The 26984-nt window shown below is 47.0% G+C and overlaps 1 protein-coding gene and 1 pseudogene across 1 annotated transcript in view; both read right to left on the bottom strand.

The window, feature by feature from the left end:
* Window positions 1–328: 328 nt before the first annotated feature.
* On the bottom strand, window positions 329–1606 carry LOC8037881 (annotated as a pseudogene).
* The window catches only part of LOC8037883 (fatty acyl-CoA reductase 1), a 62633-nt gene continuing 35977 nt past the window's right edge, over window positions 329–26984 (bottom strand). Inside the window, exons 8-13 of the mRNA XM_029991789.4 lie at window positions 24055–24099; window positions 20586–20704; window positions 15935–16249; window positions 13408–13537; window positions 10607–10734; window positions 329–7378 (exon numbers count right to left, since the gene is read on the bottom strand). Coding sequence (XP_029847649.3) covers window positions 7222–7378; window positions 10607–10734; window positions 13408–13537; window positions 15935–16249; window positions 20586–20704; window positions 24055–24099 — 894 coding nt within the window. The 3' untranslated portion in view covers window positions 329–7221. The remainder of the gene's footprint in view (window positions 7379–10606; window positions 10735–13407; window positions 13538–15934; window positions 16250–20585; window positions 20705–24054; window positions 24100–26984) is intronic.

The raw sequence follows: 26984 nt of genomic DNA on the forward strand, positions 1-26984 counted from the left end.
CAAGGAATGGTTTTCGGCCCAGCATGCTAAAACCGGATGTTTCTTTGTGACAGACGCTGCTCCTAGCACGCTCGTGCGAAGTGGTGAAGCTCAAACAAGCCGACGTGCCGCGCATGGGCCACGTCGGGTGGCAGTTTTCGGAAATAACGGGGAAGGCAAAAGCAACAAACTGAAAATTGACAGATACTCGTATGAATGTTTGACGGGAGTGGCAACGTGATCGTAATGGTTGGAAAAACATATCGGCGATGTTTTACTTAAAAACATTTTGAAGCCTCTGGGCAGCTAGGCAGTTGTTTTCAAGCATGAAGGGAGACATAGTCCAACGTAGATAACCCAAGAAAGCACTTTAATTCACCTTCCCCAATACAGATGTGGAGCTCGCAGGCATGCTACCAGAGGCACTCGGAACCGCGCCAGCTTAACTCTGCCGCTCCCTCCAGAGTTGTAGAGCAACACATAGACATCCTTCACCTCAAGACATCTGCCCACATTTTTACAAAAACAATGTTAAACCTCTTGCCTAAAAGTAGCAAGACTAGTATATAACAACCATGCCTAGGTCCTGTTTACAGTGAAGCATACTAACATGGTAGAGAAAAAACAAAATACTATAATATCTTGCAAATCTGCAGAAAAAAGAAAGACATAGTTTTTTAACTTCACCCCAAAAAGTTTGTGCAACGTTCGATGCCCCACTCCGGCTATCCTTAAAACGCACAGACCAGATTGTCCACGACCCGAAAGATTTTTTGTTTTACAAAGGTTGAAGTGTAAAAAACGAACAATTACAATATCAAAAATCAGCTTCAGGCACAACAGCAAAGGACAACATCGACACCATTAGAAAAGCCAGCCTAATTTCATTTCACAGTGGCAAACATGGAGTCGCACCCACCCAAAATGCCTTTTTGTTCTTGGAGTCCAGTCGAGAAATAGAAAAATACATTTCCACAAGAATAATGTTTCAAAAACTCGCAACGTTGCCCTTCTCGTCACAAAATTTTGCGTCCACCCCGAGGGGTACAAAAATTTGAAAAAGAGTAAGCAGCCCTAGAGGCTTGTCAGAGTTCTCGCCTAATGCTGCACAATATGTTGCACGCTTCTTGCTATAAGTGTCCACTCTGTTGCACGCTAGGAACGGAACGCTGTGGGACTTGGCTTTCACTACCAAGCTTTCGGTGAACTGCAAAGGTCGGGTCCACGGTAAACAGAAAATGCACGCTCGGTAATGGGAGCCCTCTTTCTTCCCTGGCAAATCACACACACCCACACTTTGAAGCAGTTTGGCATTGGAGAAACAATCCGAACAGAAAACACACTTTTCATACTTTGGAATGCCTCCCGGAATTGTGCAGTGTTCACTAACCGAAATAAGCAAAGTTCTTGAAGTGTAGCAAAAGGTTAAACCCGCAACACCTTCTCTCAACACAGCTGTTATAATGGTGTTGGGAAGTTGGTTACCGTTGCTTACAGATGGTTCCAGAGAATACCTCTCATCATTACTCGCACATCTTGAAAAGAGCAATTTTCTATCCAAAATAAAGTACAATTATGTCGGGCAAGGGGGTGGGCATTTTATTCGTATACAGCATACTTTACCCATTTTTACATTCGAGAAAGCAGACACGCAACGTCACTATGCATTCGCCGTAATCATTGAATAGACTATATTGTTTGAATCAATATTTGTAACTCATTAACAATAGATGACTACATAGGCTCAGTTTTATGGTCGTTGGTTATAATGTTGCCTTCAAAGGTTAAAAACTGCTGTGCACCGTACGTCAATAATTCCTACGCTTTCGTAGGCCACTTGACGGGCTAAAGTGTCGGTAACTAATGGAACCATCTACGGTAGCACTAGTCAACCAGTCAGTGAAGCAAGGTGTGGGGTAGTGTCCCCTAGCAAAAGAATATAAATAAAGTAGCACTTATTTTTCCGAAGCTCCAGATATTGTTTTCAGATTTGAATATGTTATCAACCCCAGCGAAATACATCTTGGGCCTGTAATCATAGCTCCCACCGTAACACAAGTGACCTTTGCAGTTTGTCCGTGCCACCGTGCATTTGCGAAACACACAAATGCGGTGGTTTCAGTTGTTTATCTATCGCATTAACACTATGCCAAATCTAGCCTCGGCTAGCACAAACATTCTGTTACGTGTGACAGAGCCAACACCTATCTAGCATTCCTCAACTTGAGGCCTTTACCCACGCTAACTTGATATGTCTATTTCTTTCCTTTTCCACAACACTGCAAATTCCTCCCTGGACAGAATCACCCTGTTCGGAACAGTGGTACTAATACCGAAGAGCCGTGGTAGCATTGACACCTCTTAAAGGGTATGAGTCTTTCAAAACTGTCAACGACGGCGAACACGCTCCCAATGACCTTAAACCAAACCTCGCAACTTCGGGGAAAAAAAAAAAGACTCGCTCGTCTGCAAAATTGTTTAGGACGTCCGAAATCACGTAGAAAATACATATGCAAAAGGTCTCACACGATCTACTATAACACACATCAGAATACCAGCTTCTGGATTAAAGACAAACCCTTTCACTGCCAAAAAGAAGTCCAGCTCATTCGACAACAAAGACACAAGTTTCTCAGAACAGCAAGCGCAAGGTCACAGTTTCCCATACTTCATTGCACCTACTAACTAAACTTCCCCTCTTCAGCACTGAACCAGCATTGTATAAACATTCACAACATCCAAGACCTTTTTGCTATTGGGGAGGATATCCAACTGTTGCGCTCCTAGTGGCTAAGTTGAGAACTAAACCCATTGGGACAACAAAAAATATCTGTCCATGTTCTTGATGCAGCACTCGGCTTAGCCAAGCTCTGCGTCGGCGTTCAGCTGGGGTCAGCGTTCGATCAGTCAAGCACCGACCGAACACAAGGCCCAGCCAAGTGCAGAAGCAGCACTCGCACAAAATCTGTGCCTTGTGCTCAACCGAGAAAGGCAGACGAAAAGAACCCAGTACACGGGCCCTGCATCTGTTAAACACCGAGCCCTGTAAGAAAACAAGCTAGACAAAGTGCCCCCTATAGATCTATTTCCCTGCCATTGCGAAAAGCAAGTCGTCTGCTTCTTGCGCAGGAGTTGTGGTAACGCCAGAACGATGCCACACTCCCATTGGCTTTGATTAAAAGGATTGTGGGTAGACCGAAACGCTAGATACCTAGAAACCAACCCACCATTTTTTTCAATCGACGTCGTTCTGACATCATCACAACTCTCGTGCAAGAAGCAGACGAACTTGCACTCCGCACAGCCCGACCACCTCGCCTTGCAACGCGAGGTTACGAGCGCGTGCTCGTAGCATCGGCGTTGCTGCAGTATGCAGTCCCTTTGTTAGAACAAAGTCTAATGTGCCCCTACACTTGAGCACAGTGGAGTCTCGTTTGATAACTACCAGTTCACTCAGGCTTGAAGCTTTCATTGACACTTTGAACAGAACGTCGGTGAACTCTTTGCGTGGTGAAAGGTTATAAATAGGGCTCCACGTTTTCGGTAAGTACCACAAACCCCGAGAACGAACTCCTCGAGCCCGTTTTATTGATGTCGGGTGAAATCCGAAAACCCCCAAATCGGAGCCGTCCTCGAATGAAAGAAAAAAAATAAACCCCAAGTTTCGAGGAAGCTATCTTTATCTACAGCTTTATTTTGTATTAATCAGGGGAATACGGCCTGCACCGTATTGTCTGCGAGGCCCCTTCTTCCTTCGTGCACCATGCCTATTGTCCCATTTCATTGTCTTATTGAAACAGCAGCTTTCTTCAGCGATTTGCGTCACACACATGTTCTCCGGAGGTTGGGGAAATCGCACGTCTGTTTTTCGTTTCATCAGCATGAGCTCCGATAAACATCAGTGCGTTTTGCCGAAAAAAACAAACAAAAAAACACAGAAAAACACGGAATTTATGGGGAATATAAAAAATGCCCCCCAAGAACACTTCGAATTCGAAGAAAAACGAACCCTGAAAACATGGAAACCCTAGTTATAAATGGAGAAGCATCCCAAGAAGTTGTAAACGACCGCGCCAGTTTCAGTCACACACAGAAATATGGATTTTACGTTGTCGTTTCGTTACTACAGCGTCGTCGAACGTCCCGAATGAAAGGACACTTTTGTAAAACCTCTTCCAACCGAGAGAAATCTGGAGCCTAAAAAAGTATTGTAGCAAAAAAAAAAAAGAAGAAGATTGTAAAGTGAAGATTTTACCATTCTAAACTTGTCACCAACAGAAATTTACTCTGGCGAGGATTCACCACGTAAATTCCTTGCCCAGAATCCGGCGAAATTATTTACCCTCGTGGAAGTGAAATGAAAGCCCACGAAATGTGGCGCCAAAAAAACATGCATGTTCACAAACTAAATGTGTTTCGCAAGAACCATGCGACATTTGTTTTCATAGCCTGTAATTACAATTTAAAAGCATGCTCTTACAACCGTTAGCAGCAAGGGGCAGCACTTAGCATTTTGAAATGCAGCTCACCAAGAGTTCAAACATCACCTCGATTGGGCTTGGGCAACAGGGCTTGGTGGATGGTAGCTAAGTATTGGGTTCTTTATGTTCCGCTAACCTGCTAGGCATACTTTGAATGACTTCCAGTTGGCTGGCAATCTTTCTTTTTAAAAATTTGGGAGAAAATCTATATGTTTATTAAAAAAAACTTTGTTCATCATTGTGAAAAAGAATAAGGAAAAACAACCCTGCTGATGTGCAATGAAGCTTGAACGGAACGAGGGTTCAAATATGTAAATTTAAGACATTTCTGCATACTCCTTGCATTTCCTTCTGCTGTTAATCGGGCAATCGCAATTAATTTTTCTGTGCCCAGTTATTATTGTGGCAATCTTCCTGGAGGCTTCTCTTAGCAACGAGACAAGGTTCTTGGGACCTAAAGGAAACCTCCTCACAGCTACAACACTTGGATATAGCAAACTCCCAACTTTGCAGGACGTCTAATGTTGTCTCAACTTGCTCTAATGGCACCTTCAGCCTTAGTGCTCTGAATAGACAAATCCGATACAAGAAGGCCTAAAACTCTCTCGGTATGACAACATTTTTGCGAGAGTTTGAATAAACTGGCATTTACATCTTTGTCAGTATTTGTATAATTCTTGACTTCTCGTCGCTACTACTGATTCCAAAGCCGTCAGGATTGTTTGAGGGATAATTACGGAGGGAGTGGGGTTGATAGAAGGGGAAGGGGAATTTTACTTCCTTTTCCCCACTAGAAACGTGTGAAGTGTCCAGGAAAGGAGGGAAGGGGAACACCCCCTCCCCTTTTCTGTTCTTATGCCACTGATTGATTTACTCAAGAGCCGACTATGAACTCTGTCAATACATATGCCAAAAAAAAGAAAAGAAAACGTGCAATAAAGCAACATGTTTTTGAATATTTCTCAGACACTAGCTATCATTTTGTCACAGTATGTGACACTTGTTGGTCGACAGCCTAGAAAACCAATCAGTAGGGAAGCGGTCAAAGTTTCAAGCCAGGAGGGGCCAAGCACAAAAAAAGGCTTTCCGGAATCACAAGGTAGAAACAGAGTAAAGGGGATGCGGCTTTCACAAAAAACTCATAGTATTAAAAATATAACTCTTGTACACGAGATCTTTCTTTATACACCCAAAATTCGAACTGCTTGCTGACCAACATTCACTTTGAAATATTCACCTTAAAGAGTGAAAGTGCTTCCCCAAGATATGCAAAAGAAGGCATGCGTTTCATCGCTTGCTTTAGACCTCCCACATTGTAACAAAACATTCAATAGTATTTTCCTCTCTTGCAGTCAGGCATCTTACACCCGCCACAAGTGTGAAATAAAGGTTGCCTCACCAAAATTTCATTGGTGGTCTACAAATGTATGTTTTGCTTTGTCAAAACTGCGTGACACAGAGCAAACGTGCTGTCAGGGCTTTCAGAAGACAGTTGTGTGGTAATGGTGCGTTAATGTCTAACACCAAATTTTACCACTTAGGTCGTTGTCTCACAGAAGCATGCTCCACTACACTAGTTGCTTATAATTGGAAATATTTCGAGCCTTTTATGTATGGAGCCCGCCATTCCCCATTCATAACTTTAAATTCAGACATATATAAGCAAGAGGACCAGTGAATAATGAGACAGATTAAATTTACAATAGAAAAGGAGGAATCTGCTCCAGGAGACTGAGCAAGGCGTTACAAATCCCACATCTTAGCCCAAATGCTGAAAGTGCCTAGTCATTTGCTGAGCTCCTCTGCAAACTGCAATGACTGGCCTCTCGTGCAAGTCGCAAAAAAGTGTATCTGTGGGCTCCGTTCATAAAGAAAAAAAGGTGTTTTTGAGTCACTACGGTGGTAGCTTTGATCACACTTTGGAAATCTGTGAACGCAGATGTGCAGTAAACGATTTAAATGATTTGATTATAAAATAGCAACCCTCAAGATTGCTTGTTTCTGTTAACTGTGTTGCAATCTGTGCCTGTGCGCCTTGACATCAATACTTAAAAAAATCTTGGGTTGGACAATTGCCCCACATACGACTTCAGTTTTGTCTGCAGCTCGGAGTAACACTGTATATATGTATGCGGGTTTCGCACTCAAAAACTGAACAAAGCTTTCCTTGAGAGTGGCGTTCACATTCAAATCTGAAGTTCCACGTGCCAAGAGTACAACAGGAAGCAAGAGAACTGAAATTGATATCTGATCGTTGAAAACCTCGATGCAACCCTTTGCACATTGTCTTATCCCCAGTGCCTTCTTCACATTGCAACAAATCGTTCGTAATGCTCTAAAAACTTGAAATTGTGATGTTAGCCAAAATGCGTCCAGCATGTGAAAGCCCCTCAAATCATGTTAACTTGCACATACCGGTCAAACGGCGAGACCTTGGGACACGTAAACTTGCACATACTCGTCGGACGGCGAGACCTCAGAATCGTGTAAGCTTGCACGTCCTCGCCAAACGGTCAGACCTCAGAATTGCGTAAACTTCCCGAGATAAAGCCATCGAACAAAGGGCCTGGATGTATCTTCCTTCACAGGACGCAGAAGGGACGTGGTGGGCCGGTTGCGCACGTTTCCGGTGGCCCGCGCTTCTGCCGAAAGAGCCTCGGAACTGCTTCTACGAGGCGCTTTCGACGCGAATCCTCTCGAGGCGAGACGGCCGAGAGGAGTGTCGCTCTGCGGTTGGCACTAACTTCTTGCGAGGAAGCAATCAGTTGTGGGAGGTGAACCGGACGAGGTGCAGCAGACGAGAGAGGAGGCCCATGGCGAGCCTCCAGAGCTGCTGCGCCAGCTTGGAGCGCCCCAGCAGGATTCTCAGGAAGCCGAGAAACAGCAGGGTCTTCAGGGCCACGCGTACCGCCTGCTGCCTGCGAGTTGGCCGTCCACCGATCGACGCAAGCATTCGACGAGGAGTGGTCGACCGCCATGGAGGTGGGAAGCTTCAGGAGGCGACATGACGCCACCAGAGGTGACGCCAGAAGTGTGGAGGGACACATCCCCAACGATGGAAGAAACCAAGAGACGCTATTGGACGAAAAAGAGAGATGACTAGGCGCCAACAACCGTTTTGGTCACCCTCGGGGCGTTGCTTGGTTTTGGTCATCGTTGGGGTGTGTCTTTCCAGACTTCTGGCTTCAACTCTGGTGGCGTCATGTCGCTTCCAGAAGTTTCCTACCTCCGTGTCGACCACGCACGGAACAAGGCGCCTACTAGATGTTCGGAAAGCTTGTTGGCGCAAGTGCGGAGCAAAACAATATTGCTAGTGCTTCCCTACACTGCATCTAAAGATCGGCAAGTCACACTTTGCATTCACCTATCACCAATTGCGTCTGCTCTGCACTAGGCAGCAAAATGGCGGCACCCGCCAGGGAATTGGTGAATGAAGTGTCGATACTCTAAGCTCATTTCGTCGCTCTAGTGCCTACCCCCTGGAGACTCATTGCTCGTATTAAGGGGGAACCTATGGTCTCGGAGCTCCGCTTCTTGTTTTACGACCGAACCTAACGAAGCTGTACAACTAAGTTCAGCTTTCTGCATTAATTTCGAGTATATGGTCATTTTTATACAGCAGAGCTGTTAAGGGCTAGGTTCCCCAGGATCGTGTCCGTGTATGTCGACACAAACCTACCTGGACAGCTACTGCCATCTATAAGCGACGGCGGCAAGCACACAACTAGTATGGTTTCCGCCGTCGCTCGTAGATGGCGCACACCTTTCCAGCTATCATAGAAGAATAGATAGTTTTGCAGCGCGTTGGTGAAACTTCATTGTAGGAAGCAGCACGAAAAACAGGCGACGACGGGGAAGAAGCACACAGTGTGCTTCTTCGTTGTCATAAAGCACACAGATTTTTTAAAGGGCAACTCCGCTCAATTCCAAAAAATTTAGGCTTACATGGGATTCCATTTCACAGAGCACTACTAAACAGCTCTAAGTCTTCGGATTCGCGAAATGTGGAATAGTATTTGTGTAATCTTAATTTAAACATCAGCTGATACCGAAACCGAAACTTCGGTTGCGTCAGGCAACATTGGTCTCGAGTCGTCAGAGTCATGGCCATGTCACGTCAAACCACGTGGTCTTGTGACGTTCGTGGGGGCGACGTATAGGACACGCGACGCGGGTATGCGAGCAGGTCGCTTCGCATGGCGTGGACGGTGATGGCCCGGGGGAGAGGGGGAAGGGAAGAAGACGAAAGAGGAGGGGGGAGCGGAGAAACAGACCAATAAGCGCGCAGGGCAGCGCAAACTAGTGCATCCGCGTTACGGTGATCACATGGACGCCGTTCAGCCAACACCGGGAGGAGAAACTTATGACGTCATTGTTCAATTTTGCTCTGAGAAGTAAAAACAAACAAAACGTGAGAATGATGTTGTCATGCCTCTGACGTAGTGGTTTAACGTTGACCGCTCCAACTCCGTCGCCTTGACTGCTCTGACGATTGCGCCTCACGTCGCACACTACAGTTGGCAGACTTCGGCGACTTGGCTCATTTGAAAGTTTGCTGGCCAGTTTATTAAACATATAGACGGAATTAGATCGTAATATTTGACATGGGTCATCCTATATGATACTGAAGAGGGCTACATAGTTTTTTAAATATCAAAAATGAAGCGGAGTTGCCCTTCATATTAATGAATTAGTTCTCACAATTGCCTACCACCCCTAGTGCTGACATAGGAAGAAGACCATTCGGCAAGAAGTTAATTTTTTAACACCTGGCTAGACACTGCACGGTATAAGGTATTGAATGTTGAAAGACTGTTGTATTAGCTATTCGCAACTCCAGCGCGCCGCTCGCCCTCCCGCGGACGAACGGAGAACCAGAGGACCGGGGACGGCAGCGGCGGCGCAGAAACGGTGGCAGGGACTGTCGGCCTTCGTGCGTGAAGCCGTTTTAACGAACAAAAGTGAGCGCGTTAAAAAAGGAATTCTTGTGCTTCGCCTTGAAACAGCGCTGCACGAAGGACTGGGATGTCTAATTCCCTTAGGGACTTTTCGTGTATCGTATACGCTGCGGATTTCTGGTCTTGTGCATGGCCGCCAGCTCAATCTGTGCTCAACGTGACGGAAGACGCTCCCGCTAATGATGAAGAACTCTATAGTATGGTCTACGAAAAGTCTATTGTTTGCCATAAGTAGGAGAAAACTCGTCGCGCAACGGTATGTCGAGCAACACAAATCCGGAATGGGTTTGTGTTTTAAGGCCGTTACAAGGAACATGACTATTTATTCCAAGCACTTTAAAAAGGCAGAATACTCGTACTTGCTTTCAGGTAACTACAAAGCAAATAAAGAAATGCTCGAAGCATTTTAAGTGCATCTGTGTTAACCAGCCATTCGTGACGAGAGCTTAGGACGCTCAGTTTTGGCCAAAGGGACTGCAATGTTGCCAATAACACGGTACAAAAAATGTACGGTAAATTAAAATATTTATTTGTAACAGAGCAATGAATAAAACCCCTAAACACGCCGATTATGTTAATAGGCAGTATTCGCTTAGTGTACGACACCCCTAAACTTCAGTTGGACGTACAGCGCACTGACGTTCAACCGGCGCTACCAACTTTCACGAGCGGCTTGAAAGCCGAGTTGTGCAACTTATTAAAATAGCTTAAGTAAGTGTAAATGACTGCAAAAAAAAAAGTAATTGTTTTTTTTTTTCTTACTGCAGAACCTCGGTGTTTCTTTTTTTTTTTTTTCGGTACTCTTTGATGCATACTTTGGCTGTTTAATATCTAAATGCGCCGTCGTCAAGCCTCTCATCCTGGAGAATCTATCCCCGTCTCTTCCGCCATCTTGGAACTACCGCCCCGCCACCTATAGGGCGTTGGAGTTGCGAATAGCTACATATTAAAGTTCAGCATTCAATGTGTCATTACAAGTAACAAAGAAATTGAGTCATTAAAAAAATTCCTAGACCCATACCCAACCACACATCGTAGTCCACAAGTACCCGATCACAGTCCCACCAGCACACATTCACCACTGCGACGAGCCAGAAAACTTTCGTTCGAAATGCACAAGCATGACAAGCAACGTGCTCCAGGACTCTCCTGGAATGACGCACGTTTGTGACCTGGATAAGTGCCTACCTCTTGAGTCGTTTGCGTGACTCTGGCAGGGTGGAAGGGTCTTGCTTGAAGAGGTAGCGCCGCACCCCCAGCAGGTAGTTCTCCCAGTAGCTCTCCCAGTCTATCTTGCGGATGTCAATGTCAAACGTCTGCGAGGGGTAAAAGGGAAACTAAATGCTCGGACATCAAGCTATTACGCGTCCAGTTAGCACTCCTTGATCCCTTCCATGTGCAGATACACTGGCAGGATTGTTATGTCGTTTGAGGGAACATGAAACGGCAGACAAAAGTCAGGAACCGGACAACACTGTGTCCCCCGGGTGATGTTTCAGGGTCTCGAAGGAGCTATTGGTTGCAGAGGTTCTCTCTAATGTGCTGCATTTATAAGAGAAACTTTTAGTGGTTTCGTATCTGTGTCTAGGATGTAACCTCAATGACATCATTGTGTCACGTGGTTAGGTGACATAGGGTCATGTGACCAGATGCTTTCTCTTGGTCATACGACGTTGCCCGACACCTGACACCATAATGTCACACGACACCGGGATGTCGGGTGACACCGCCTAGAACAATCCGAGGCACTTTGAGCACCTTTAAGATGTACCATAAAGTACCATACCAGAAGTACCATACCAGAAGTACCATAAAATCACGTGAGGACGCCCACCCAAAATAAAGAAAGAAATAGAGAACAACATGGGGTGGGCAATCTTAACAGATGAGACAGCAAAACTTTATAAAAATAATTTGCAGTTTGATATTTTAGACCCATGCTACGAATAAAAAATACAGGGTGTGGGATGGCCAAAAAAGCATGCTTTTCATGTAAGGCTCGTCAAATTACGAGGTGCTGGAGAAAACCAGCCTTCTGCGTCCCTATTTCAAACTCTCCTTGTTCACATTCCGCCCATCGAAAAGCGTCCGGAAAGCACCTCAGCACGCACTTCGTACCGCTGCGCCGCAGTGTTCTTGTGCAGCAAAAAGACCGTCTGCTTTCATCGCCGTCACCATGGCAACGAACGTCGAATGACCTTTACGGACGGCGCGTGTATCACTCGGGAGCGCGTTAACACGCTGCTTTGAGGCGACAGTCCGTGGCGGCTCATGACAAAACTATTAAACTTTGGCTAGCAAACTACGTTCGGAAAATCTGCGTTTGTTGCCATGGTGATAGCGATGAAAGCAAACTGCCTTTATGCTGTGGAAGAACACTGCAGCGCAGCGATACGCGGTGTGCGCCGAGGCCCTTCCCGCATGCTTTTCAATGCTTTTGAACACAAACAAAAAGAGTTAGAAATAAGGAATTAGTGCAGAAGGCTCATTTTCTCCAGTGCCTCATAATCTGACGAGCTTTACACGGAAAGCATGTCTGAAACTGGAGTTTGGAGATAGTTTTTTTACAACAACATGGGTCTAAAGTATCAATGTGCCAAAAAATTAATAATAACATTGAGGCACCCGCTACAAACCATGTGACACGGGAATTGATACCGCAGACTGCGGGCATGGCAAATTCGCATTTCACAGCGCAAAAAACGCGAGGGGAATTCACTACAAACTCCCGTGTCACAAGAAAGAATGCCGCGGACTGTGGAAGCAGCAGATTCTTTTTTTACTGTTTCGGTAAACACGAGGAAACCGACTACAAACTTAAAGGCCGACGTACACTTCGCGCTTTCCACTTTTGTGCGCCTCCTCCTTTCCTATATCCTCTCCACTTTATGCCTTGCCGTTACTTGGCTCCCCTCGCAGCTTAGGGGGAGGGGAGCGCCAAGAGGATTATCTTCCCTGAAGAAAACCGAGGTTGTACGTCGGCCTTTAAATGCCACGGGAACCGATATTGCGCGTGCAGATGGCTGACAAAAAATTTGGAAACTCGCTACAAACTGGGACGACACGAAAACTGGTATTGCGTGCGCGGATCGCAAAGACGTGAGAACCCGCAGCAAACTCGCTCATCATGCGTGTACCAGTACTGCAGGTCGTGCAGCTGATGCGACTTCCGTCGGACATTGCGGGGCGTGGTGTCCGAAATGACAGCAGCTCCCACTATGTTTCGGGAATCTGTGAATGTTTTGTGAATATGGGGAGTGGGTGACGTATCAGAATGTTTGTGTTAGGGATATTTAGCCAGAAAAACGGGACGAGCAATCTCCCGGGGGAGAGCGGCCTTATGGGATTTTATGGTACGCAGTTTCTGCTCATTTTTCACGTTTTGATACTCCTGTGGATAATGAACCTATTTTTCACTAGGAGCTTTTTACGTGGGCCACGTCTTGCACATGGGTTCAGACGGCCATTTACATGCAGGAAAACATATCGCTATATTTGAAAAATTAAACGCTCCCACACTCCGTTTCATCTTACAAAAGACGTGACGAGCCGCCGAGGCCGATTCAATGCCGCGCGAACCTGATGTGATGTTCGGAGGGTGGGGGGAGGCACAATGAGGTGCGGGAGAGATAGTCACGGGATACATTTACAGCATTGAATAGACCCTTTTCAAAAGCCCATCAAGCAACATTGGTGGTCGTCACTGTTCGAGCACAAAGCTTGCGATCAGATCAGAGTGCTCGCTGAACGCCAAAGCAGCTCTCACGTCCAATATATGCTCAAAGTATGGGCTCAAACAATGGCCGACTCGGACGGTTGACGTAGCGGCCACTAGACGGCGCACACTTTTGGAGAGGGTCTGTCGGCCGGAAGGGTGAGTAGCATCCGCCGCAGTCCACCGAAAAATGAAATGGAGGGCCATTGAACGGTGATGCAAGGCATGCCAGAACCGAGATCCAATAAGCAGACTGGGAAACTCTGCAGCTCACCTGTCGGTCGAAGGGAGAGAGCCTGTCGTGAAGCAGGATCATGTTGTTGGAGGAGAACTCCCAGGTCTGAGTGGTGAAGAAGCGCACCGCCTCCATGGCACTTTTGGACTGCTCCAGGAAGCGGACCATCCTGGTACACAGAAGCATCCAGAGTGTCGTCCGCAAGCGTCCATACTGTGTTTCGCCGTAACTTGGAAAAGTGCCAACGCTACAGCCCGCTTGAGCCAATCGAAGGAATGCAGGCACGTAACGTCCCTTGCCAAAGGTAGGGGGGCGAGAGTGCAACTAGCGGTTGGCAGAGTATTGTTGCGTACCTCGCCCCGACGCGCTGCCTGGCTCGCTTAGAGTGTAGCTCTCGCCGTTTGCCAAGTTACGGGGAGACGTGCTGTAGCGAAGGGGTTCTATGCTCGGTGTCAACTAGTCTGTGTCACGTTGTCGAGCAGAGTGTGGCTTACTTCGTCGAAACTAGCCGTGCGAGCTCGTGCAAATGAGACGCAAGACGAAGCCACGTGCTCATGCGGAAGAGCGGGGCTGCAGCAGTGTGAAAGCCACTCTAGACTCAACATTGTAGTACAGAATAGTTGACACCCAGTATAGATTTTGCCTGTCGGCAAAATCTATACTTCCTCTCTCTGTCTCCCCACAGCGGGCTCAAACTTTATATATTAACTTTATATATAAAACCTTATTGTCGTGTAAAGCTTTCAGCATGTTGCTCGTTCATGTCAATTGTTTATGGCGCTCATTCCTGGTGCTCATAAAAACAACTCATAAAACACACTCAGCACTAAAAAAAATGTGTGGCTAATTGCTGGGCACATGTGTTGCATATGTGAAATGTTCTTGCATCACAAACGTTTCGCGATACTCAGAGTTTCCAGACGCCTACCTTCACGGTGCTCTTCATCGCACAGTTTAACGCGTACCGTGTGTGCTCTTGATACCAAAAAGTTCCGAAAGAATGCTTACCCAAAATTAAGCGATAAATGATGAAAAAGGGCAATATTTTATAAAAAGAAAAATTGGTGATAAGCACAAATGGGTGGGGAGGGGCAACTACAAACTACTAAGTGAAACGAGAACTGATACCACAGATCGCAGACACAGCAAATTTGCGTTTTATGGCGCGATAAGTATGTGGGAATTCCTTACGAACTCCGTAGTCACGGGGTCGGATACTATGAAATGTGGACGCAGCACGTTTGCGCTTCACAGCGCGATAAACGCCCGAGAACGTGCTACAAACCCAGGTGTCGCGGGAACCGATACCACGTGCGCAGATCGCAGAAAAAATTGCACGAGCCCACTGCAAACTCGCGTGTCACGGGAACAGATACCGCAGATTGCGGACGCAGCAGATTCGCGTTTCATGGTGCAATAAATGCAAGAAAACCTGTGGCCAACGTGCATGCCACGCATACCGATACCTGCAGATGATGTGATTTCAGTCAGATATCGTGTGATTAATATATGGCGGGAATCGGGGGGTAAGCAATGTTTCAGAATTTTGATGTTATGGAGCCCAAAAAAACAGGATGGGCGATCTCTCAGGGGCAGGCATTCTCTCGGATCTCTACGGTAATTGTTTCCAGAACAGTGGTCAGCAACATTTTGCTGCAGCAGGCAAGGCCAGCCGGAGGGAAAGGCAACTTATTGAAATGGAAGATTAAAAAGAAACTGTCACATACTAAAAGTGATATGCAAAGATGTTATCTTGATTCAGGCACACATAACATTAAAATTGCTGGAATCCCCTCTCAGTAAGATGTTGGGTGTTCAATATAGCTTGTCAAGATGCAGACATTCACGTCTAAACTCTTAACCAAGAGTCCTAAAACATTAGGGGGGTGCTCATCTGTCACTCTCAAGGACCACGTTTGACTTCACAGACTTCATCCTGTAAAAGTATGTTCGCATATATATATATGGCTGTAGCGGACACTTCGATCAAGGCCGCTGCAAGATTTCATAGATTTGAAAACTTTATTCAGGGAGGCCAGCGCAAAACTTAATGAAGTCTTTCGCTACAAATGCATTTTTCAGCTTATTGCTGTCTTACTGCTATCTCTTGTTCAGAGTTAATCCGGCTGGTAATACCAGGTTAGCAACCAAACATACCTCTTGTACTTGTGTACAGGGGAGGGGGGCGGGGGGTTTGGTGGCGTGCCCGGGGCCGTATAATATTGCTTCGCAGGACACTTTGCGAACCCTTTTCTTGAATGAAGTGATACTACCGCTAAACAGCTGATAAACCTGGCAGGCTTCCAGAGCCTTCCACATTCACAAGCTCCTCTCCCTCAGTGCGCACTGGTGTTCTGAGCTCCTCCTCACCTACCCCTCTGGTCACATGACCTTTCCGTTAACCAATCAGCGTCGAGCACCTCACTCTCCCACCCGTCAACCAATCGGTGTTGAGCGTCGCGGCCACGCTTTTGACCGAGCTTCACTTTTGGATTTCATGAAATGCCGAACACCTGGCCAAAGAACGCTTCACGTTAGAAGTTCCGTCTCGACCCCCAACACCCACCTGGGCCTGCGGCCGGTGCAGCGCCTAACGAAGTCCACGGCCACGGCTGGCAGGTAGTTTCGGAAGAAGACCATGACGCTCTGGTAGACCTGGCTGGAGGTCATGTCCACCCGGGGGTAGCCGAAGGTGTCCTGCAGCGGGTACAGGGGCAGGAACTTGGCCAGGTAGCGCCGGATGTCTCCCACCACCAGCCGGTTGAGCGACCCCGTCACGCAGTTGTACACCGCCGGCTGCTGCTGCTCAGAAGGGGGTTCCGACTGGAGCCGCTCGGACGCCTCCTCGCCCGTCTGCTGCTGCCGCTGCTGTTGCTCCGCCCTAGGAGGGGAAGTGCGGGCAGCGTGAAGGCGACGCGGGCCTTCAAAGGGACTGTTAATCTTCGACCGCCTGCCTCGTAGGTTTAAAGCAATATTCAGCAAGCAGGATTCTACGAAACATGCTGTCCAATAATAGAAAAACTTCAATGGCTACAGGATAGGGAAGGGAAGCCATAAATGGAATTGGATGTATACTGCCACGTGCGTGGCGGAATTGGCGACGCATGCGACTGCCACGCGGAGGGAACAGGGTTTGAACACCGCTCGACCCGGTTTTTTCTTTTATAATTATGTACTCCTTTGAAACGTTTCAGCTCATTCTCCGTCGTCATCGTGTGTTCTGGTTTGGAACATTCCATAACTAACCAGAACTAACCAAAGCGGTAAATGGCTGCTCTGGACCAGTCGCCCTTCCATCCTAGGCGTAAGATGCCGGTACCTTTCTCCTTGAGTTTGTAGTCGCAAGTTTCCCCCCTCAAACACTAATTTTTAGTTTTACATTCGTCTGCCACTTTCCATCCGTGACTCGTGCTTAGCGAAAATTCCCGGGGCTGGATAATAAAATTTCTTGCTGGCGTGGGGACAACCTTAGACCACACTTGGTGGCAACTGTTTTCTGCTAAGCTGCCGAGGCTTTGTCTCGCCTCGGTCGTGTAGTGCTCACTGGATGGCCAAGATCACTGCGAAGTAGCAATAAAAAAACTCATAATCATTCTTACCTTCAAATTTAATCATTGCGGATTTAAGTGTTGAACTTAAAAGCATTGGCTAGGTGGCACAAGCCGCCACCCGATTAAAAGCGTTCGGCCGTATCCATCTATGCAATACTAAATAGAAGACGGGCCTGCACATCGAGTCATCGTATATAGAGCCCCGAGCCGCCGTGAGTGGAAAACGCGTTGAAACTTGATGAGACCGGCACAAACTAGCAGACATGGGCGTCTCGGCATTGTCGTCTGCTAGCTTTGCGTTTGTTGCGAGATGCTGAAAGACGCGCTGGCAGCAACGGAGGAGCATCTCCGAGTTCGCCGCGGGGAGAACTGCAAGGTGCGTGCTCGTGAGAATGGAGCCAATTGAGACTTCGCCGTCGAGACCCCACAGAGAGTGAACGCGACGTCGAAGCCCAACGACTTCACAGTGACATGTCACGGCTGTCGCTGCGACTCCACTGTGGAATAACGCAGGACTGCCGATTTCTTCCATCTCTAGCTCCAATGTGAACGCGTGCTTCTGTCGTCTCAATTCCTCTAGTTGCTTTTCATGTGCATATGAGGTTTTAACCGTGCACCGCCCGGGGCGCTCTCGACGTGGCGAGCTGAGAGTAGCAGCCGACGCAAAAGGGTGCGTGTGTTAGATAGGACGGCTCATACGTTTTGCTCACCTTTAAAGGTTTAAACTTTCTCGTCCCAGATAGGCCTCCAAGTCTAAAGTATGGCCGAACCTCACTGACACGTTTTTCGGGGGATTGGGGAAATAAAACATATGATCTGGGAAAATGTAAGAAACAAGAATGTTGGGGGTGAGGCCAGAAATGAGGCAGATGGCCAACTGCCACGGAACAATTTATATTACGCGAGCATTCGTAGGTGTGAGCTCAAAATGGTTCAGAAGAAGTTTGTAAACATTCGTCGGCGTGAACTCTAATACATTCAAAAAAGCTAGTGAGTTCCACCTCGTGCTTTGGGTGAGTAAAACGTGGGCGAACAACGGAGTCCTGGGCTTGTGGAGGAGCGTTTGCCAACGTCCTCGTCAGTTTGTCTCCACACAACCAGTACATCAAAGCCCCAAAAGAGGTTTCGCTGGATGACGTGCTGTAGAACATGTGCGGGAGAAATTGTGGCGTGCTAGACAAATTTTGAGAGCAGCTTCTTTGCACGGACCCGGAGGAGTACCAGAACTTGCATCGCGTCAGACGGGCAAACTTTTTGCAGCTTTTCTAAACAAAGACAAAACAAAGCACAATGATGCACCAACTTCCTGTTGCTCGTTAAAAAAAAACAATAATTGTTAGATTAGTTTTTGAAATAAAATCAGCAAGTGAAAAGGTGCTTGGCTTTTTTCGGTTTGCACTTTTCACAAATTTTTTATGAGGGTTGACTCGAAAAACGATTTGTCAGGCAACGACACACCTTTTTTTTTTTCTTTCTTTAACAAGGAAAACAGATGGAGCATTGTTTCCTTTTGCCCGTTCCGTCCAGTCGCTGGTTTGTTTTGTCGAGCAATTTTTGGTTCCACACGTGAATAAAGCTGCAGGAACTGTTCCCGGCTAACGCAGTGCAGGTTGCGGTACTCCCCCAGAACTTGTCTAGCACGTTGTGCTCCGTCCTGCACAGCCACCGAGCCTCTCGTCCGGCAAGACCGAGACCCGATGAGGTTGGGCAAGACCTTTTTGTGCCTCTGGTGTATCGAAGTGTTGCGTGCGAGTGCGTGGCGACAAGGACGTGAGCAAACGCCCCTTCGCAAGATCGAACTCTGTCGCTTCCACTCCGACCCTCCTCGAGCAGGACCACACTTGTGTTATGCCTTGGGTAAATAAAAGCGGTGGCGATTCGCGCTAAGCATCTCACGGTGTTGTTTCTCGCGCAGCGGGTGACGACAGTGCACAACACTTCTTTTTCGTGTCAAAGCGACGGCGCTGCGACCGTAGCGACAAACGCCGTACTTGGACGACAACGCCACTGTGCAGTCGTCAATTGGTTTGGTTGATCCTTGCCATCCCTCGTCTCCCCCTCCGTGTGAATGTGCTCGGGAGGCAGACCATCCGCGAACGTGTCTTCACACGATCAACCTGCCCGCGAACCAGCTCGTCGTGCAAATCGGCCGTCGTCGTCGGCGCCGTATCGGCGGCTTTTTCAACGCAAGAACCAGAAAAGCAAACGCACTAAGCGGGAAATTAATATGCGTGTTCCTACGGCAGTTCAACGGCGAATGTAAAAGTCGGAAAAATGGAAATACCCTGAACGCATGAACGAGGTTCCACTGCATAATGAGAAAAAAAACTTTCAGCCTTTCCACTCTGGTGAAGAAGGAAGATCAGCAGAGCTGTACAATGGTGGGAATTTTGGAGAGACGAGGACAATGAAGAAAGTAATGGCAGGCCACAAGTCAGCAAGTCAGAGTGGAAAGGCTGCCGCCATCTATGAGCGATGGCGGCAACCAGATACGTGACTTGCCGCTGTTGCTCGTAGATGGCAGTAGGTGTCCAGAGTTTTCTGTCATCATTTCTTTGCGGGGGACACGATTGTAGGGAAACTAGCCCTTAACAGCTCCGCTGTAAACACGCAAGAAAAAAAAAAACATTTTTTTCTGCGTGTTGAAGGAAAACGGAAGCGAACCATCAAGTGGACGCCACTATTCACAGATGGCGCCACGTGGTACAAAAACTTGAGGAAAATCTCTTAGAGATCAACACCTTAAAGCAGATCCGGGAGCCCTGAGGGCGCATGGGGTATGACGTGCAAGGAGCAGCGTCCACCCGATGGTTTGCTTTCGTTTTTTCACTCCCGTTCCTAGAGAAAAATGTTTTACAGCAAAGCTGTTTAAGGCTAGGGTCTCGTGGATTTTTCGTGTGCAGTGACTAAAAACTCTATGCTCACACCACTGCACCCACATGCACGCCCCGTATAAAAGATTTGAAGTAACCAAAATAAAGCACTGACGAATGTGCGTACAAGATGCCATTTGTTTATGCTCTTGCTTTAGAACAGTTACTGCTGCAGACGCCGGCACCTAGAACGCCATTCCCTGCATCCTCCTTGATGCTTAGGTAATTTAGCAATCGGTCTATTCACTAGATGTAGATTAGTTATCAGTAGGCACCATATTCAAAATCAGTAGACTCTCAGGTAAATAATAAAGGTTTCTCAAGGATTTGCCGCTGTGCGACCCGCATCAGCATGTCTACGCTCGCACCGCCATCTTTGTCGTCGTTCCAAGAGCTTGCATGCCTAGTATCTTTTCGTTCCACTCTCCCGAGGTGGCGGTTTTGTCACACGTGTCTACTTTCCGCCAGGTGGCGGTCCCGTCGCGCGTGTCTAGTTTCCTTTGGTTTCTCGGGGCGTTTCTGTGTCATGTGGTAAACAGCTTCACTGGTCATCCACCTTCAGAGAGTGGAATGGCTCGCGAGTTTTTCTTTTATTACTTTCCTGGAAGTTCACGCTTGCGAAGTTTGAGAACGATCGACGCACCACTTGAAAACGCCTTTGTGAAAAAGTCTTGTAGCATGCTCTTCACTGGCTTACTTATCAAATTTTTTTTGAACGCCCAAATGGAGATTTACGCTTAACTAACACGCGCAGCTTCAGGGTGCTCGATGTTGCCGGGCCACGTGCCCTTACCTTTTGGCCGCTGTCTGGCAGGCCACCACAATCATCAGGTTGGCCACCACGTCCACGGGAACAATGTCCGCCACACCTTTCACGTCCGTCACAATCGTCGTCATCACTCCGGAAGCGCACTGCACACGGTGGGAGACGCTCTGAGATTCCACGCTCGAGAGCAATATCTTTCTAGGGCAGAAATCCATCATAAAAGAGGCAGAGGCAATGGGAAAGTGGAATATCGGGACAACATTGTGAAGTTGTGATTTTGTGGGAATGTAAACTGGCTGTTGGGTTTTCATTATTTTTTTTTTTACTCCTGAGCTTTTGCAATCTAATGTACATACCTAAGTATGAATATTCTGCATCTATTCCTACTTGAATAAACCTCAGAAATGTGAATATTCAAAACTTTGAACCATCAGCACATCTGCTTATCATTCGATTCGCAGCCCACTTTTACCGTTTGAAGCATTCTAGTTTCTTTGATAGATTTCCTTGATTTCTCACGACACGCTTCACTGCTTTGCACCGGGGCACACGTGTCAAGCTTCACTGCTCTGCACTGGCGTGCTAGGAGAAACAGCCAACATGTTAGGGAAACCAGTTTGTTCAATGGTCTCATCAATTTTGCCCCCTATTGTAAGTTAGCCTTCATTCGTCGTAATTATAGTTTGACCCCTGTAAGGACCCACGGAGGGCTCCGCGGGTGGGTCGTTAGCACCAGAGCGACTTGGCTGGTAGGAAGGCACTGACGTAAGCACCTGCCGTGATGGGCGACCTCGAGAGGCGAGGATACTTTATGATGCGAGGTTCGGAACACGCGTTTTCTGCCGAGAGAATCGGAGCGTGCGTTTCGAATTAGGAGAATGCGATTGTTCTGGCATGCACCATTTACATCGGCGTAGTCTTTCTTGCCCGTGTGTTGGGGTCACGACGGAACGGCAACGTCAGACCGCGTCTGGCAAAATCAATGACGGGATGGCTCACTTAGTTGGCGTTATCCACACCGGGGTCGGCTGTCTAACTCGCATAATATAGTGTGCTTGCATCCGGACCCGCCTGACCTTTGGCTGTGAAATATACGCAGACCCGCAGGGTCTCGCGCGGGAATGTAGGCCATTGCCCCATGGTGAGAAAGTTAGCTGATTGAAAAAAATTGGGTTGTGTGTGTGTTTATACAGCCTAGAACTTGGTCTGCCTCACAGGGGCGACGAGTCTCCCAGCTGTAGATGAGAAATTTAGCCAGTGCGGTACAGCCGCTAGCCTGGGGTCTTTAACGTGCATCACGCAGTAGTGATACACGACCGCACGCCGGTACGATGCTCATCCAGATCGAAACGGGCAGGGGTGGGGCTCGAACCCAGGATCCCTGGGTTCTGCAGCGCGAGCTTTCGCTCCACGTGCTCCGAGCTGGTGTGCGCTAGACCACTCGGCCACCGATCCCCCCCTAGCTGATTGGTTGCGGCTAGGGATGGTATGAATACCGAATAGTAGTTATCGAATCGAATTAAGAAAACAAAGCCGAATATTGAATAGTGATTTTATTTGTAGGAATTTTACAAAGTGTGCCGTCAATGAGATTATTGTATGTGCAGAGTATGCGTTTGGTGCAGAATATGAATCTTGTACGGAACACAAGCTCAAATGTATAGAAGTTTTGGAGAAAAAAATAAAGAAAAGAAAAACAGCCGCTGATGGACGTTAGGCACTAATGATTTAATTTTATAGAGCAAACATAATCTATCTACCCTAAGCGTCACAAAAACCCCAATTTACAACCACACATGCCTTTTTTTCTCGTTAAAAGCACAACCTAACACCACGACATGTCCTTTTTTTAATACTTAAATATATCAGAAGAGGGGCTTTTTGCTATATTTGGTCTCAATTTATTTTATATAAATAAACAGATAGGGGGTTAAATCTGAGTAAACAGGCTTAAACGATATAATCTGAAGTAAAAAAAAGACGTGGTTAGGTGGCGCAAGTCACTGTTCAACAGCCGCTATGCATCCATTCCTCCGTCCATCTATCCTGTTTTAAAAAGCCTAGATTTAATAGAGGGAGCATGCGAAACTAAAGCAATGGAGACAGTTCCTGCGCAGATGGGTCGTAAGTGCGCACTCTGGTTATGTTGTCGCTTGGAAAGAAGGCAAGCAAACAGAAGAGCGGCGACGCCTCCCTGATCAACGCTTTTGTCTTTTCGTCACCTTCTCACAGTTCGTAATTCAAATGTGACTATCGAACAGTTGGAAACCCTCTCAAATCTAGGCACACTATTTTTCTGTTCCATTTCGTTCTGAATCAGAATTTGCAGCTTGCGGTTCCGAAAGGACGACGACGACAACTCGGCTGGTTTAATTAGCGTGGTTAAAGTGTTGTTTTTTTTTCTTTTTTGTGATCTTGCAGTTGTCGGTTTCTGTAAGTGTGGCAAGCGTATTCTACACCGGTGCTTCAATTTGAAACGAGGGGTTTAGCTCGTGAAAAGAATTAGGCACGGCGCGGAATTCCGGCCTCCCAACAATTCCCCTCTGGAAGCGGCCAAACGGAATGTTTCGGTTGTGATTCAAGATTAGATTGTGTCACAATCATGAGTAAATCTGCGTGCTATAAATATAAAGTTTGTGGCGTTCGTTACATTTCGTTTTTCTAACTTGTGCGTTAAATTTTTGTGGAATGGTAGGACCAATAGGCGATTCTCACATTGTCTGTCAAACATCACGGCGCTAACATCGGGAGAAAAAACAACTCTTTTGTCAGCTCCGCGCCAACCGCGCGTCTTTGGCCAGATACAGTATAGACCGCACATAACGTATGTCGCGGGAGTCGCGAAAATTTGCACTATAAGTGGTACCGCGCTATAACCAAAACATCAATTTTTCAGGCCAAAATACATGCCATCAGACAATTTACCTTTGTAAAATTATTTATTTTATGTTAGATGAAAAATAAAGCTTAGTTTGAGGAAAGTCGTCCTTATTTCATCAGACTAATACACTTCTCTCTCAAGTGTGTCACACATTTTGAAATAAATGAGTGACTTTTGCCTGGCGCAGCATTTTAACGGCGTCGCGGGTTGCGGACGGACGTTGCGAGCGTTCAGGATTGCCAACCCTAATCACTTTTCTCCAGCGAAGAAAACGCGTGAAAATTCGCATCCTTTATACGGTACGCGCCAGTAATACTTTCAACTTGAGCACAGGCATGAGATGCTCCAAATAAGAAAAAACGCTTTCATAGGTATGCTTTTTAGAAAAGGTTTCCAGCCATTGTTTCCCAAAGTATCTATGCTCAATTTACATTACGTGTAAAACAGTCCTATTTGAAAACAGAATTTGACTCGCAGTCCTATTTTGACATTCGTATTCTATCATAATTGCATTTAATATTTCTACATCTCTAATACCTGACTAATGTTTGAATCACGGCTCTCTTAACAAGCAAAAAACAAAGAAATATCCTTAAGTTAATTTGCTGGACTTACCGAAGCCAGCAGACTCGTTGAGCCGTTCAGGGCGTCCACCCAGCCCTGAAATAAAAATGGAAATGAAACGACCAAGCATTTTACTTCATATTTTCTTATTAGAGGCTACACTCCGGCTTCTAAAGATCGGAACATAGTGCTTGCAGCCTCTGATTTGTAACACAGGTCTACCAGCCACAACTACTTTACCAGCTACTACAACTACCACTCAACATGTAGAGAGAAAAAAAAAAAAACAAAAAAACAAACAAGAACACAAAATTACTGGCAGCTCATAGCGTTTCCGAACATTGAAAGCTCACAATCAAATCATTCGTCCCTTAGCCTGAGCATTGTAGCAAAGATAATGGTAAAATTGTATTGTACAACAAATTCACCATTCCTTTGTGGTGATTTTGCACAGATGAACTCGGTACGCATTTTACGCTTCGACAGCACAAACCTTGTTGTGCGCAGCATGTCCGAAAGGAAACCCTGGCAAAGCCAGCGTTTCGGCTAGAGTGGAGTACAAAGCTTGCATCTCTTGTGGTTGCACACTGAAGCTCCCACCTTGCTATTTTGCACCTCCCGGTTTTCTCCGAAGCACTTGCTTGTTCCCTTCCCCTTGCCTCCTCTTGCACCATATGGGCACGTGTGCTAGCTCAGCAGCTCCTAGATAACGAGGCCACAGTTCTCAATTTCCTTTCGATCGATTATCGGAGGTCAGTGCGCGACGCAGACCGAGTGCGAGTGCTGCATCAGTGGTTGGATGCAACTTGTCTCTAGTTAGCGGTCGTCACCACTCGTCCGATGCTATCTCAACAGAGGAAGGGGCTGGAATCCAGCCTCCTATTGCGTTCTGTGTTAAAATACAATGTTTAGAACAGTTGGAAATGTTTCCAGTGTCTCCTTAAGGCTGGCCATTCCAAGCAGTAACTTTGCCGGCATTGACACCGATTTACACGTGATGGTTCGTAAAGAGATTAACGACATCCAAATCAATGGAAGTGTTTGTGTTATCGTAATGCAACTGCCGCCCAACTGCAAAAATTGCAAAATGCAAGCTTCTTAAAAAAAAAATGTACAGTCAAACCTCTATGTAACGAAGTCAGTAAAATTCTGTATTTACTTTGTTACATCATAATTTCGCTACATAGAAATTCGGGGCTAACGTTCAAGAAAGTTTCCAAAAATGTTTCTCGGGTGCACAAAACTCACTGAGGATGCCTTTATTTCGGTTGAACGTACCCCGTCACCTTTATCTGGGCCACTACTGGCATTATTATTGGCATCACGCGACGTTTGCATAGCCAGACGGCCTGCATCGTGTCTTCATCTTGCTGTGTGCTTGCGAACCAGATCAAGACATCGATTGCGTCCACCACTTCACGGTTAATGAGCACATCGCAGGTGTCTTGCTTATCAGGCTTGATGTCGTCTCCGTCTTTAGAGATCCCACGAACACCGCTAGCTATCGCCTCGTTGGTCATTTCCTCCGCTGCAATGACAGCAGCGTCGGCTTATAGAAAGTTATCGAGGCTAACGTTGTCGGGGGCAGCTCCATCGCCTTCAAAGCTCCATCACCCAGGACAACGAGAAACGCATGCTTTTGGTTAAGCCTCGAAACAAACTATGCAGCACGAATGAAGCCGACGGACGGAACGGCGGCGGCTCTATAGTCCGTTGCAACTCAAGAACGAAGGGCGAGGGTAAGACAAGCCGGGGAGGAGGAAGCAGATGGAACGCTAAAGAGGGAGGGAGGTTCCCCTCTCTTCTCCAGCGTTCCGTCTGCTTCCTCCTCCCCGGCCCGCCCTACCCTTGCCCTTCGTTCTAGAGTTGCAACGGACTATAGCGTCCTCTAGTGGCCGTTCTGTACACCACACATGCCAGATTCGGCCAGTTTCGCCTCTTGCGCTTCACCGGGGGCCCGTTTCAGCGCATGTGCTTCCCAAAATCATTTGAGATCCAAACGTTTGTGACGAATCGTCCATGAAACTTCGTTACATCGACATTGCGGCGAACGGGACTTCGTTAAATAGAGGTAAAAAATACATGGCGTGCATACACTTGCGGTTAGAAAAAGTATGTACTTCGTTACATCGGGGGGTTTCGTTACATAGAAGTTTGTTACATCGAGGTTTGACTGTTGAGCCCTTCCACTTCACGTGAAGATGGAGAACAAGCAAAGCTCTTATCTTTACGATGTCTAGGTCGATGCAAAGAGGACAACATCTAGGACGACCTCAAGGACAACACCTAGAGGACGCCATCTAGGACGACCTCAAGGACGACATCGAGGACGATGCCTAGGACAACCTCAGGGACGACCTCAAGGATGACGTGTAGATGACCTCAAGGACGACTAATAGGACGACCTCGAGGACAACGTTTAGGACGACCTCAAGGATGACTTCTAGGACGACCACAAGGACAACCTCTCAAACGACTTCTAGGACAACCTCAAGGATGATTTCTAGGACGACCTGAAGGACGACTTCTAGGACGACATCGAGGACGATGCCTACGACGACCTCAGAGACGATGTCTGGCACAACCTCAAGGACGACGTCCAGATGACCTCAAGGACTTCTAGGACGACCTCGAGGACAACTTCTAAGATGACCTCGAGTATGTCGTCTAGGACAACCTCAAGGATGACTTCTAGGACGACCACGAGGACAACTTCTTGGATGACCTCGAGGACGACCTCAAGGACGATTTCTAGGACGACCTGAAGAACGACTTCTAGGACGACGCCTAGAAATTCAGCCTTTCCACTCTGGTAAAAACCAGAGTGGAAAGGCTGGAAAGGTTGCCGCAATCTATGAACGACGGAGGCAGCCAGACAACTGGCAAGCCGGTTGTCTGGTTGCCGTCGTTGCTCATAGATGGCAGTAGCTGTCTGGAGTTTTTTGTCGACATTTGTTTGTCAACAGACACAATACTGGGAA

This window comes from Ixodes scapularis, unplaced genomic scaffold (genome assembly GCF_016920785.2).
Source record: "Ixodes scapularis isolate PalLabHiFi unplaced genomic scaffold, ASM1692078v2 PGA_scaffold7__128_contigs__length_106722199, whole genome shotgun sequence".
NCBI classification, from domain to species: domain Eukaryota; kingdom Metazoa; phylum Arthropoda; class Arachnida; order Ixodida; family Ixodidae; genus Ixodes; species Ixodes scapularis.